The sequence below is a fragment of the Anolis sagrei genome, chromosome 4 (assembly GCF_037176765.1).
Source record: "Anolis sagrei isolate rAnoSag1 chromosome 4, rAnoSag1.mat, whole genome shotgun sequence".
Lineage (NCBI taxonomy): Eukaryota > Metazoa > Chordata > Lepidosauria > Squamata > Dactyloidae > Anolis > Anolis sagrei.
In genome coordinates this window covers 31,300,343-31,316,030 of record NC_090024.1, presented here as the reverse complement: position 1 = coordinate 31,316,030, position 15,688 = coordinate 31,300,343, and the positions used below count along the sequence as shown (strand labels likewise).

General features: G+C 39.3%; 1 protein-coding gene across 3 annotated transcripts in view; it reads left to right on the top strand.

Moving 5' to 3' along the window:
• The window catches only part of VPS13B (vacuolar protein sorting 13 homolog B), a 382,845-nt gene that overhangs the window by 347,691 nt on the left and 19,466 nt on the right, over nt 1-15,688 (top strand). For all 3 annotated transcript variants that reach the window (XM_060775658.2, XM_067467340.1, XM_067467339.1), the window contains exons 53-56: nt 2,465-2,592; nt 2,904-3,103; nt 8,715-8,830; nt 9,879-10,702. In XM_060775658.2, coding sequence (XP_060631641.2) covers nt 2,465-2,592; nt 2,904-3,103; nt 8,715-8,830; nt 9,879-10,702 — 1,268 coding nt within the window. The remainder of the gene's footprint in view (nt 1-2,464; nt 2,593-2,903; nt 3,104-8,714; nt 8,831-9,878; nt 10,703-15,688) is intronic.

The window sequence follows — 15,688 nt, the reverse complement described above, 5'->3', positions numbered from 1 at the left end:
ATGTGTTTTGGAATGGGCCTGGAAAAAATAAGTTTCAAATTCAGCTCTAGATAAGGGACTGTTCATGTTTGGTTTTACAAATATCCATAAAAACTTGTGCTGAACATAATTTCTTTATCTGCAAGATATTGTTGTTCATGATATTTTATAACCATTTTCCACATAGCACAAACACACAAAAAATCTTAATTTCAGACATAAAAGAATTGCCCTCTTAATATTTGCAGGGCACGCTATGCATTTGTTTCATAAAAGATCTGTTCCACAATTCTCTTCATTCCTTATGGCGGACATAAATTGATATGACTATTTTTTTCTCCATCCAGATAAGTTGTGATTTTCATGCACTTTATGATCAGTTTTATTTATATAATCTAGTTTTCTACATGTCTGTGCAAACTTCCAACTTTTTAAAGATCTACAATGTGAGAAAGGTAGGAGATGAAAAGAAGGGGAGAAAAACTTAAATCAAGAATCTCCGTGATCTTGGGAAAACAAAAAGAAAAACTTTCCAAACCTGGAAGCTTGCCTATAAGCAAGGTTGCATTTTCTGCTTTGAAAATAAGCAGTAAAAATTCCGTTGCTGAGTAGAGGAATTGATTTCCATTTCCTGGCCCCAAAATTAATTTTGTTCTTGCTGCAGAATGCAGAAATAAATAAGAAACAATATAAAACTCTCTCAGCTCAAAACCAACCATATGGCGTTGCCCATGTTGTGAGCTGTGTGGGAGACGCTTTGAAGACAACCTGTTTCAAACCCTGATTACTGAGGAAGGGAATGCCTTATAACATTTCAGTCTTCAGCGTGTCTGGGCTCCAGAGAAGTTTCAGTACAGGTCTTGGAGGAGACGATGTTGACAAAATACAGTGACCCTTGTTTGAGCAGGAGGCTGTAGTAGAGTTCTGAGAAAGTACATATTCCTTCCTCCACAAAATACATTTTATCATATTATTTTATCCTGTTTATATATCCTACAAAATCACTTGAATGCACTAAATGTAAACAGGCAAGTAAAAATCTGGAATATACTCAATATGTGTAGGAGCTCCATGTTGAAGATAATCTTGTCAGAGGGTGTGCTGGTTGATATGTTAGCTCTGTCTGTCACTTTTTTGGCTCATGGGATACTGTTGCTACTCTACATGTCTTTTGCGTCAACATTATGCTAAATGCTGTACAATTCTATTAAGCATGAAATAAGGCAGTTTATGCCTTCTTGTACTGCATGTATTGCTAACCTTGATGAGATTTAGGGGTGTATCTACAACCTGTGATCCGTGGACCACTAATGGTCCCCAAGAACTAAAATATGGCCTCAATGTTACTGCACAATTGCAATGAGAGCAACTGGCCTTGTGAAACTCTCTTACAGTGCTGAGGCATCGATTATGTTGGGAGGAAAGAGGCTGACTACCTATGAAAGGCACAACAAAAAGCCTCCTGACTGCTGCTTCTCCTCCTCCCTCCCCTGAGCGGAGCCATTACATGTGGTTCTGGAAGCAAAGGCACCTTGGTGTTTTCACTTTTAGGCCTGTTCCTGGAGTTATTTGGGGTGCTGATTCAGAAAATTACATTGGATAGACTACATCAGCTCTAGATTATTAAATATGGTTTTCTGTGGCCAAGCAGATGATGACTACTGGATGGCATATGTTCTGTATCAGAAACTAGAGCTGATGTGATCTATCCAATGACATTTTCTGAATCAGCACACAAATAACCAAACCAAATCTAAAGTTGTCCAAAAACAGATTCATAACCCTTTTGGTACTAATGTGGGAGAGTGGTCGCTGGTCAAAGTGGTCCTTGGTCAAAAAAGGTTGGGAACCATTGATCTACACCATAGAATTAATGCAATTTGACACCACTTTACCTTCCATGACTGAATACAATGGGATCATGGGAGTTGTAATTTTACAAGGTTTTTCTTCTTCTCTGCCAAATAGTGCTGGTTCCTCTGCAAACTACAACTACTATGATTTCATAGCATTGAGCCATAGCTGTTAAAGTGGTGTCAAGCTGCATTCATTCTGCAGTCTAGAAGGTCGTTGATTATCCTTTAAAAAATCTCATTCCAAAAGTTTAACATTTACATGTTGATTCTATCCATGGAACACACTATCCTTATGCCAAGTGCTTCCTAGAAATAGTCTAACACTGCACACAGATCTATGAAAGCAGAGGCAACAACTTAAGAAATTCTTGTAGACATGGTTATGTTTTTTCATATGACATATGATTGATTGCTCCTTCTTTGTAAGCTTCCTAATGATGGTCACACTGTCAGATTTTTCTAAAGGCAGCAGTTATTCATGGGATCTTTCTTTTGAGAAGGAGAGAGTTGGGGGGAGACACTTCCCCAAAGTTATTCTTTTCATACATTATTAAGTTGGTAAGGAGTTTGTAATAGTAAATGAAGCCTATGTGAAGATGTGTGTAATATTACAATCTTGTTCCCTTCAGAGCTATAGCACTGACTTATCAGGAACATCTTGGGGTGACATACTTAACTCTGTCAGAAGATCCCAGTCCTCGTGTAATTATCCACAACAGGTGTCCTGTCTCACTGCTTATCAAAGAAAACTTCAAAGGTATGACATTTATACTCTTACAGAATAATATTTTCAGTCTTTGAATAAAACAGCTGGCTTTTTCCTCTCTTTCTTTATGAAAAAAATCATAATTAAGACTTTTAAACAGGGGGAGCCATTTGTATGGGCAAGACTAAGAAAGAAATATCTGTAAATTAGGCAAAAAAGTAATGGTAATTGTTTGTGCTGATCTATGAGGCAAGCTCCATTAGAGGCTAGCATGTGTGCGTATGTTGAGATAATATGGAATTGTGCCATAAGTCCAAACATCTTTCTTTAAAGTGCCTGTTTGACCTTTTAATGCATTCCAGACACACCAAAGTTTGATGTTTACTGCAAGCATGTTCCAGCTGAAAGTTCAGTACATCATGAGCTTTATCATCAAGTGTCCAGCTATCCAGATTGCAAAACGAAAGATTTGGTACCCAGCATTGTTTTGAAAGTGGTATCATCAGAAGAATTAACAAATGAATGGAGTGATTGTGTGGACATAAACAACCAAGGCACCCAGGTGAGTGTTTTGTTTTTATTCTAAATGTGTAGAATGAAACAATTTGAAGCAGGTGATTGAAACACTAAGATCTTGGAAGACTTCTGCATAACTGCCTCCACCATAACCTTCATTTCTTTCAAGCACAAGCTTGAACAAAAGGAGACACTGTTACATATTCAACCTCGACATCTTCATCATGGGGTTTCATTAGATTTGTTTTAGAATTATGATTCAAAGACAAGTCTTATTCACTGAGAAATTTTCCTTTTTGATCCCTATTGAATGTGTGAAAAAGTGCACGCATGTGTTTTTGTACTTCCACTTATTTCTGTATTGGTTTGTGTAGAAAAGAGAAGAAAAATTATTCTTCTGGCCTTGAAATGCACAGTTTTTACACTCAATAGAGACAGATTCTAGTTCAAATGTATTTTCCTTCTTTTGTAAAAAATTACTCTTCCTATAGTATAAAAAATTGGATGTTTTGTATGTATTCAGTATTGGTAAAGAGTTTTATTTGCATATGGTGTATTTACAATTTGATTAATTAATAATTAAAATGCATAAGTTCTTTCATATCTATTAACTTGGTTTAGCCGCATAACATCAAGACAGCAAATGGTTTATTTATTTTGTGTCAAAAGCATTGCGTAAATAAATAAGTATAAAACTAATAAAATAAAGGGAGCACAAGCAGCTAAATAATTTTAGACCAAAAATGGGCAGCAGCAACCACATTGTCTGTAGCTTTAAACAGTTCCTCTTCTATGCACGAGGCAAGGCATGGTGGACAGGCATACAGATGCTGAGTTATTTGTTCTGTTCCACAGTTACACAAGGTGGAGGATTCTTCTAGGTAGTGCCGTTTTGTTGTCTTTTGATCTGCCAACTCCACTTCCAAGTCTGTTCAGGGACTTCCAAGTTGCCAAATCTTGGTTTGCCCCTGGAGGAAGCCCCTTGTGGCGGGGTGGGAGGGGGCATCCAGTTAGAATTGCCTGATTTTGCTGCCCACAGTGATATTCTTGCTGTTGCAGATGATGAAACAATGTTGTTCCCACTTTCCCACTAACATTCCTCCACAAAGTAGGAATGTCAAGATAGAAGCAGGAGATATCATTTTGAAAAGGGGAAAAGTGATATTAGCTTGTGTTAATTTCAAATACTGGAAAAAATTTATTACTGAGTATGGCATGCTGAAGTGGTTGAACATCTAGCAGAGACAGTCTCACAGTTCAGATGGCTGGACCTTCAATCAACCTAACTAACATCTTCTGCATTTTCCTTCCTTCTGCTTTCACTCGGACATGAAACCTACAGGGTGATCTTGGTTGGGTCACATTCTCCCAGTCTCAGAGCAAAACAATGGCAAAGTATTTCTGAACAAATTTTGCTGAGAAAACCTGCAATAGGGTTGTCATAGGGACACCATAGGTCAGAAATAACTTGAAGTCACACAACAACAGCAATGGTATCATATGTGCTTGAAAGAGGCATAATGCTTGACAAGAGTAATTTGGAAAGTCCGTGGATTACAGAAATTCCAATCTATATATCGATAGCAGAAAGATAAAAGTAGTGTAAGCAAACAGAGAATTAAGAATAACAAATAAGAAAGTACTTTAAATGTTACATGCAACATTAATGGGAGATTAACAGCAGTGTATGATATAGTTTTCATGTTTTAAAAGAACAAAAGGAAATAAATAAAAACTATATTGGAAAGCAGATTTAAATACAACTCTGATCTTGGCCACTATAAAGCCATCAAACGTTTCTTCCAATAATGTCTGTACAGCTAAGCGCTTATTGCGAAGCACACTATTCCTAATGTGGAGATATTTTATTCTGGGCATGTCACCTTTCATTCTTTTGTGTGTGTGTGTGTGCAGTTGTCTTTTTCATTATTGCATGTTAAAGTTTAGAGATCTGTGCAATGTATTGGCTAAAAATCTATGTCCCAAAAGAAATATGGCTCTCTTGGAAACCTGAATCTTAGGGATGAAATAAATTATGCAAAGAAAGCAATTACACTATTAACAAAATTTTGAGGGAGGGGGGAATCTCTTCATGGTTTGGAAGTGTTATTTCCTGTTTAATTGTGCAATACTTTCTTTGAAAGTTGTTGTTATACTCCAGAAACTTAGTTTTTGTGACTGCCATTTTAAACCTTTCATATGATATTTTTAACCTTTAATGCAGACCCCCAAAACAAAGTTTTTTTTTCTGTTTAATAAACTTCTTTCCATTTTTTTTTGATAGAATCAATTAGGAAATGAGATTTATAACCTATGGACAAAATTGTGTTACATGGTGTTAATCTGAAGTGCAGAACTTGTTTGCTTCCTTTGCACCAGAATATGATTGTTACAGATGTTGTTCCAGTACAGAATATATACACCTCTGATCTCACAGGATTGTGAACCATTTACTCTTTCAATCCAGCTGCAAATTGAAGCTAAGTGCTCTTTCTTCCACTTGTAAGAAAGCTCTACCAGTATTTACTGAAATTCACATCTGCCATCCGCTATCAGAGCTGGCTTTGGCTCAGATTCCAAAACGATTTGATTGAAGTTTTCAGGAACAGGCAAGAGTTGCAAAGGCAAAAGGCATTTTCCACAGTGCAAGATTAAAAGGATACTTGGTGAAAGGGAATGTCTGTTAATGTAAAGAAACTAAATAGGAATACTTCCTCCACTATGTTTATTTGACCTGTGGAATTAATTGCCATCAGGAAATCTTCAAAGAAATAATTTAGCAAGATGTTATTTCATGTATCAGAGTAGTGCTATGGCCACTAATAACATTTCTAAGCCAAGATAAGGGTAGTCCGGAAACAGAAAAGAATAACTTATCCAGCTTTTAATAACAGAGAGTTGCCTTGGATAGGACTGTTTCTCCCCACTGTTCTGTTAGTGTTTTTCATTGTTATTTTTCTGACTCAAAGCAAATGTGCATGGGTCGAATGTATAAAAGAATGAGCCAGACCAGTGGCATGTTGACGTTGTTAGAGTAAGGAATGCAAACGTCGTTCTGGATTAGTCAGGGATGTCTCACTCTTCCAGTTCTCTTCTATGGTTGGGAATCATACAGCTCTCCAGATGTTGTTGTACTAGAAATCCCAGCAACCTTAGCCTGCACAGCCAATAATGAAACATGCTGGGGGTAGCATTCTCAGGAGGGCCATATGATTCCTACCCTTGATGCTTATCAAAAGTCAAGTGGGAATACAGACTCTCAGGGTCTAAGGGTTGCTTTGTCACCACTCTCAATCCACCATCACACCATATTGCCAAAACAGAGATGTACACCAGGGGAAAAGCAACAAAATGTAAGGCAGCACATTTGGAGATGGTGCACCTTGTTAACGAGCATGGTCACATGTCAGGCCAATTCCCAGGATCACAGTTCTGTCTTCAAAACAAGGCCTGTGCTCACTATGAACCTAGCTATCATGTTCATCATATAATTTCCTATTGAGTGTGAGGTTTCTCTTTCAAAAAGGAAACCCAGAAGGGGAGCTACAGTATAGTATTAGGGACACTATATAGCCCAGGCATGGGCATACTTGGGCCCTCCAGGTGTTTTGGACTTCAACTCCCAGAATTCCTAACTGCCTACAAAACACCTGGGGGGCCCAAGTATGCCCGTGGCTGCTTTAGCCCATTCCCCATCACTGATGCAATTCCAGGACAGATTAGGAGCTCTTGTTTGGAAAACTCTAGTAAAGGCCAAATGCAAGTGTGGGACCCCAAACTGGATTGGACTTTCTGAAAGAGAAAGCCTGTACTTAAGGACAAATTCGTGTTGCATGTAGACCGTCCTTTAATGGAGACTTGACCAGTGATTTACTGGCATTGCTCCATCTAGATTTTGGCTTTTCTTTTAGATACTTTCTGTTTGAGCTAGTGACACTGGTTAGCTTGTGTATTCAACCTGCTACATAACATCCGCTCTCCATGCTGCTGTTTGATATCTTGTTCCAAAAAAACAAATGTTACACTTTGACTATGGAAAAAAGTAAACCAGGCTACAGCTATAACAACATTTCAAGTTGTTTGGTTTGTTAACTTAAAACCAAGAGCCGTCCTTAAAACGGCATGTCCTACAAACTACTGTGTGTTACAAATGTTCTCGCTATTGATCTGTCAACAGTTGGGCTTTCCATTCAGCAAAGATACCTACTGAGTTTCCTGAATCTTTTAAGTTTCTTTCCCCACAAACTCTCCTGCACTTGAGCTTCACATGAATTTCATGCAGAGCTTTTGCATGTATGAAATGTTCTTCTCTAATTTTCCAGAAATAAATGCTGGTACTTATAGCAAGTAGTCTTCTCCATTTACTGAAGTTTCCTTCAAGATATGGATTTACTTTATTTTTCAAAAGCTGTGCTACAAAATATTTGTCTTCTTGATTTAATGTTGTTTTTATGTGATCTCCAGAAACCTTTCTCACCATTTGTCTGTTTCTTCATCTGCTTATATCACAACTTAAAATTTAGCATCTGATGGACTCAAACAGCTTTATCCTGACTATTTATGACTGGAGGATAGGAGATACTGCAAGGGAGTAATGTCACAATTGGGGATATTTTGCTAGGGACCTGACCCAATGCCAGATTTGCAAAGATCTCATAATTATAATGCACCTAGTACAGGCAGTGGACATTTTCATAATAAGATAATTACAACTGCCTCCACAACTGTAGCTGTTTCACAGTCCTATGTATTACTACAGTTCCTTGTAGGGAATCATTTGTGTGAAATGATCCCAGTATCAAAAGTGCAAATTTGGTCAACTCCTTCCCTTTTCATCTCTGGTGAAATAGGCTGTTCTACAAACATAGCTGTAAATACGTGAACAAGCGCCCAGCCTTAATATTACTGAGGGTTGCACTTCTTGATGGTGCAGTAAATGAAAATACAAGTATAACACTGTGGATGGATATAGTACAACTTAGCAGTACAACAGTAGGAGATGTCTCCTTCCACATCTGATGTAGATCAATTCTCCTTCTGAGCCAGAATCCAGCACTGGTAATTGGGAACACTACTACGTTTGAGAAGTGTGAGTGATGTAAACTCATATGCTCTCTATATATGCCACAGTGAGTCTAGACAGGCAAGACAAATGGCAAGAGTAAGTTAAGAGAGGAAAATGCATTGTTCCAGGTTCTGCTTCAAACAACCAGGCCGGTGGATTTTTTGAGATATCAGAACCTGAGCCAAATGTTTTTATCTAAACCTGGCTTCTTAATCAGTGATGCGTGGATAGACTTCAGGGAGTTCGTGAATTATCTTTTAATTTGTGTTCTTTTGTTTCCTTTGTGTTACTTGTCAAAACTATACTTAGATAGGTTTTGCTGCGTAGAGGGTCAATGACTTTAATCAGATTCTTAAAGCAGACCATGAAAAAGAAAATGTAGGAACTGCTTTGTAGACCTGCTTTTTTCTTTCATTTGCAATACAAAGCAAACATTAAACATTACTGTTCTCAAGACTACTTGTTTCAATACAGTTTTACAGATGTTACCGTTACTACTGTGGAGTAACTGTTTTGTCCCAGCAGAGTACCATGATTGGATCAAGGTGTACCCACACTTTGCAGATTACTAAGTACTATTTTTCCATCTTAGATCGTGTTCTTAACTGGCTTTGGCTATGTTTATGTGGATGTTGCTCATCAGTGTGGGTCAATAGTGATCACTTTAGCACCTGAAGGAAGACCAGGACACCAGACCAGTTTGAACAGGTATGTTAAAACTACTTAGAAGTAGGAGATCCTAAAGAAAATTGTCCTGTGCAGGCTGTTCACCCTTTAGGTGTGAAATGACTTATTAAATATAGCACCACTATTTGTTTTGTCTGGTGTCCCTGCGTTTGTGTGGCGTATGTTTAGACCACATGTTAACATTTTGTATATCACAGTAAAACATGACAATCTAACTTCTGAGGTCAAGTCACTCTAGGATAAACACAAAATGCCTGGTACAATAAACAAGGCTCAGAGCAGACTCACAAGTTTAAAGTTTATTTGGCCAGATAGGCAGCCCTTCCTTGCACAGAACTCCCATTGAGATCTGTGGGAGTTCTAACTTGTGATGAAGGACAGAAGATTGGTCCCATGCAAACGGTGTAGTCGATCATCTTTATTACACTTCCTTATGTGCTAAAATTGCAAAATCTTCATCACAAGCTCCACTCAACTTAAATTATAGCATCACCTATTTATAAACTGGCCAAGTGTTCAGCTTCTAAAAGGAATGTCAAAGGGAGAACAGAATGCATTACTGAGAATTTTTTAAATACGGGATGCCTTATTGTGATGTATGAATCACCATGAAATTAGTTATTATCAGTGCATAATAGCCCACTTGTTCATTCAACTCAGCTGGAGCGGTCAGCACTGTGGAGCAAACAGCACTACCATCCGTTTAAAATGGTCATGGTCATTTAATAGAAGGAAATACACTTGATAATGTGGAGTTAATGATCCATAATAGAAACACCCCATTTCATCTGCTGCAGAACAGCCAAAATCTGAGAACTTTTGGAGCATGTTTTCCATTGCCTACTTGAGTAAATATGATTGAGCGCCACTGTGCAGAAAATGTTACAGCGCAGTTCAGACACAAGTTTTTGCTAAAGGGGAAAGAGCTATTTGGCAGTAGGTTGTAATAATATTCCTCTGTGTATGTTGACTGTAGGTAATTTGCATCCCCAGATCTAGTTCATATTAATCACATTGGATTTTCATTTGATTTGAAACTGAAGAAATTGCTTTTGTTTTCTGTCTACAGAACTCAAGAGCAGAGCCTGGTGTTTAAAACATTCATCAGCCAGCTGAGTGTTGCTGTGAACGATGACATTACAAACCCCAAAATGTTGTCTGAACTTCTACGATTCACAATAGACCACATTTATCTTCATATGGTTCCAGTTGCCAGCTACCTTAGGCCTCTCTCACATGAATTTAATGGAGAGGCCACCAACAGTATTCAGCAGTTTTATACTCTTCAGATCTACTGTGGAGACTTACAGCTGGACAATCAGCTTTACAACAAATCCAATTTCCATTTTCCAGTCTTACTGTGCCAGGGAGAGAAAAATGAAAGTATACAGTGGACCAAAATGCATAGCCCCGTGGGATCCAGCAAAGATCTGGAAGAATATAGTGAAAACTCCTTCATCAAACTCTGCCTCACTTTGTCAGAAGAGCAGAATTTACTGTTCCATGTGAATGAACTCAGCTTTGAAATGAGACCAGCTAGGTTATATGTGGAAGACACATTTGTTTATTATGTTAAGACTTTATTCGAGACCTACCTCCCAGACAGCAAAAGCATTTACCCTTCCACCAAAGCCTCAGCAAGTAGCCAGATATTACCTGAACAAGTGAGGCAGCATGCCAACGCTTTAGTCAACCCAGTGAAGTTAAGAAAATTAGCCATCCAACCAGTGAGCCTCTTAGTTAGCATTCATGCTTCACTGAAGCTATACATTGCTTCAGACCACACTCCTCTCTCCTTCTCTGTGTTTGAACGGGGACCCATTTTCACAACTGCCAGACAGCTCATTCATGCATTGGCCATGCATTATGCCGCAGGAGCATTGTTCAGAGCAGGTATGTTTATTTTTGACACTTTTATACCATGTTGGGATTGTGTTTCCAAGTGATTGGAGCATGTGAAAACACTCCTGAATATTGGCACTTGAGGGTACACTCAGTCATATGGTGATCCTGACCAGCAGTCTCCCATATTGAGGAAATCAAAGATAATCTATCTTGTTTGTTATTGTTTATCACAGGAAATTGATATACTGTTGCACCATCAACTGAAGTAAGCTAAGTTGTGATTATGTGAGACATTTTTATTTCATCCAGAAATTACCACTGTGTGTGTGTATGCCCTCAAGCAACCCTTTGACTTCTGGCAACCTCATATATTTCATAGAGTTCTCTTAGGCAAGGAATACTCAAGAGATGGTTTTGCCCATTCCTTCCACTTAAATTTAACCTACAGAATTTGGTGTTTGTTAGCAATCCCCCATCCAAGTATTAACCAGAGCTGACTCTGCTTAGTTGTGTGTGTGTGTGTTTGTGTGTGTGTGAGGAGCGACTTGAGACATGCAGGTTACTTCTGGTGTGAGAGATAATTGGCCGTCTGCAAGGAGACCATGCAGGGGACACCAGAATGTTTTGATGTTTTACCATCCTTGTGGGAGGCTTCTCTCATGTCCCTGCATGGGGAGTTGGCGCTGACAGAAAGGGCTCATCCACACTCTTCTCAGATTCAAACCTCTGTCCTGTCGGTCTTCCGTCCTCAAGGGTTTAACCCATTGCACCACCAGGGGCTTTAGTGTATTTGCATATGGTGTCTTTAGGGTATTTAGGTGGCACCAACACTGTACCGCCAGCTCCCACATTCACAGGCTGCTCTGGACTTGGGTGCAATCACTGTTGTTCTGTCTTCCCTAAGGGATAAACAGCAAAGGGTTTGTGTGTATGTGCATGAGAGAAAGAGAGAGAGAGAGAGAGAGAGATTTAGAGCCTTTGGAACAGGAGGGGAAATGCCTTTCAACACCATTTATTGACTTCTGTTATTGGAAGGAACGGAGGGAAGTGCCTTTCTGTTCTCTTGACTCCTTCGATGTACCAGGCGCTTCCACACACGTTTGGCTACAGGGGAAAGAGCCCCAAACCCCACAAATATGCAAGGCTAGCTGTACTTTAATCCCATTGATTATTTTGTCTGAAGAAATATATTGTCTTCATAAAATTGGTCTTTCAGGAGGGGTTGAATGAAATGAAAGTACTGAGATTGAAGTTAACATGAGACAGCAGCAGTTGGCCTCCTTGAAGGATGTTTGTAAAGCTTGTGAGAAACCGAGAAACACATCGTGTTCCGTTTTTCCTTTTGTTATCCTAGTCGGCCTGTACATCCCAGAATTCAAAATTAATTCTTAACATGGACTTACAAAAGGATTTTCTTTCCTCGTTCTGTCTCTGTACATTTGAAACAAACCATGCAATTGAACACTGTTTTCTTGTTCAATCTCCCTTTGGCTGCCGTTTATGATTAGCAATCTGTCTTTCTTCACAGAATCCTCATGCTAGACTGGCACACAGATGTTTATTGTCCTTTGATCTGAGGAGTGTGTTTGTTTTACTGATTCTTTCCCATACGAGATCAATAGTGAGCAAACAGTCTATTAGATTAATGGATGCCTTGTCTCACTTCCATACATGTGCATTCATGAAGTGACTCCATCTCTGCTGCACCTTTGTCCACAAAGAGCATGCACATTGCAATGGAGAGAGAAAGCACCCATCGCTGGAGCTTGCACTGAACAATGATTATCATCATTCTCTAAGGCAGTTGTTGTTGCGCTCTGTACCATTCCAAGCAATGTGCTTCTGTGTCAATCAGTGTATGTGACTGGGAAAGGACCATCTAGTGTTAGTGTGTATCATGTGGTGGAAGCTCCTTCTTTGAAGGCTTTTAAACGGAGGCTGGCTGGCCATCTGTCAGGGGTGCTTTGAATGCAGTTTTCCTGCTTCTTGGCAGGGGGTTGGACTGGTTGGCCTATGAAGTCTCTTCCAACTCCCTGATTCTATGTACAATTCAGAAAGACATCTTTGGGGGAATTTTGAGTTCTCCTGAACATATCTAAATCTCATAAAGAGCCCTGTGGGAACTTCATCCTGTGCAAGAACTCAAATTCCCTAATAGGATATACCATGGGTCAATTCTAGATTACATACTTTGCATGCACATGTTCCTAAAATCAATTCCTGGTCTTTTTTAGCTAAAAAGGATCAAATGGGTGATGAGAAAGACCTCTACATGTGACCATGAAAGCTAGTCAGAGTAGACAGTACTGGGCTAGATGATCTGAACTGTTATTAGAGGGCCCCATATCTTCATGTTTTCAAATGACTTTCCTTATGCTTTTCCTCTCACTTGAGGTGAACATGAAATATAGCACCCGCATAGTTATACAAGCAATTGAGTTACTAGAACACTAGTGAAATACTACATAGTTTAAAAGGTGGGCTCATAATACTTTAGTGCAGGAGTGTGTAACCAGAGACAATCAGATGTTGTCAACTACAACTCCCATCAACTCTAGCCAGTAGAGCCAGTGATGAAACATTTAGGACTTTCAGTCTGAAGACCTACAGTTGCCCAGCTGGTGTTGAGGGGAATATTAATGAACAAAATTTGGAATGCATTATGTTTAGGCATTGTGCCTAGTAGTCTTCTGTGACTTGTGTCCATATGTGCACTTGTAGCCATTTGAAGCAGTACATGATAGCAGTATGGTTTACTATGTGTCAAAGATTGTTATGTGAGTAAAGAATGAGCAGAATTCCTGATGGCATTTGTTTCCTGCCTTGAGTTTCCATTCTGGGCAATAGGTAGGATGTATGTTTTGCATATGAATGAGTCCCAGAACACTGCCCAGATATTTAAGGGCTCTTCATAAATACCAAAAGCACAAGTGTCTTTGTATGGAAATAAGTTGTGGGGAGCTACAACTTATCAACAAATCCATGTGGCAAATACATCCCCAATCCATTTCCATATATTACATTTCTAGCATGTGTTTATATATATTTCTGCTAAAATCATATGAAGAAGCCAGCTTGATCCATGCTTTTATAAATCACAAAAAATGTCACTTCAGAAAAGTGGATATTGCCTCAAGTAGAAGACAGACTCTGCCATGTAAGTCAGGAGAAGGTAAAACTGGAAGACAAGAATCCTGCCCAATCCTGCTTTTTGCAAGAAGATGGCAAAGAGTGGAAAATGTCATTCCATCCAACAGTAATCTCTGTTAGGTGAAGGACCCTTGTCTCGATTGTGTGTGTGTGTGTGTGTGTGCACGTGCCTTCAGGTCACCTGTTGAGGAGTGATTTCATGAATTTCATTGGGTTTTCTTAGGCAAGGAATACTCTTAGGTACGTAGTTTTGCCGTTCCTTCCCCTGCAATACAGCCTGAAGCACCTGACATTCAACCAAGTACCAACTAAGGTTGACCCTGCTTAGCTTTCAAGATCAGGAGGGACCTGGTACCTTCAGGGCATTTAGCACTATAATGTTATTCTTCAGCTTTACCATAGATTTTCAGGGAAAGTTTCAGTTTTCAAAATATACAGCAGTGAAAAGGAGAGCAGTTCTGTTTTTTGACCCTTTGTTGCAGAATAGAAGAAACTGCTTCTGACAAAATGGCTTTTGCCCATGGAAGTTTATGCTTCAATACGTTTGTTAGCTTTAGAAGGAGCCACAAGCCTCTTTAGTAGTTTTATACATGTTGTTCAGAGGGGAAAGCTTCCTGTAATGAATCTCATAATTTAACATAATGTTGAATTTTACCTCTGTGCTTGGCAAATTAAATGATGTACCAAATTTATCCTAGATTTTCCATGTAACCTTCAAATCAGATATTTTTATTTTGATCAATGACCAGCATTAAAACTTGTTTGACTCATGAGTTGATAGATCATCTCACATTATGAGGCATGAGTCAAAAGATTTATGTCACGTTATGATTTGCTACCTAAGTTGCAGAAGCACAGCACCGAGCTAAAAAAATCCCTGTTGATGTACAGAGTCATCCATCTCTATGCTTCTCCCACTGTAATGAGCCCTGTCAGTAGATAAAGGCACAATTTCCACTCCATTCTGTCACTCAAAGGGAACTTTTAATTTTCTTTTGGGGGTGAGGGGTCCTAAGTAGCCTAGATGGTGTCACTATGTTGGCTGCTCCTGCAGCACCCAAGAGAGAACTTTTAATTTTCTTTGGGGGATTTCTAGGTAGCCTAGATGGTGCCACTATATCGGCTGCTGCAAACTACAGCTGTAATGGTTGTATGTATTTCGGGCTGTACGGCCACGTTTCAGAAAAATTGTCTCCTAAAGTTTTGCCTGCATCAATGGCAGGCATCCTCAGAGGTTGTGAGGTCTGTCAGCAGCATTATAAAATCCATACAAAAACTTTTAAAACAGGATAACCAATGTCTTCCTGTTAATTATATTTTCCAGTAGCATTGTCTAAGCCATTCCATGTTTCAATCTTACATAATTCCATGATTGTCTGTTGCACTGCATTTCCAAAGGCTTGTTCAAAGAGCCAGGTTTTTACTTTTTTTTTTTGGAAGGTCAGGAGGGAGGGGGCCAATCTTATATCCCTAGGGAGGGAGTTCCACAGCTGAGGGGCCACCACTGAGAAGGTCGTCTCTCATCCCCGCCAGACACGGGATTGAGAGCAGGGCCTCCCCAGATGATCTTAGATTCCTAGATGGTTCATAGGGGGAGATACGTTCAAACAGGTAAGCAGGGCCGCAAACTCTGAGGTTGTCTAATATAGATGCAGGTGAAACTTCAGGAGAGAATGCTTCTGGAACATGGCCATACAGCCCGAAAAATTTACAACGACCCAGTGATTCTGGCCATGAAAGCCTTCGACAATACATTCAGCAGCTGTGAATTTCTAATCTGTTCCAATAAGAGTTTTGTTCTGGCTTCCAAACCATCATTGCAGCACAATTTATAGGAAACCAAGGGCAATGCACTTGGACATCGGGCTATCAGCCAACAAATGT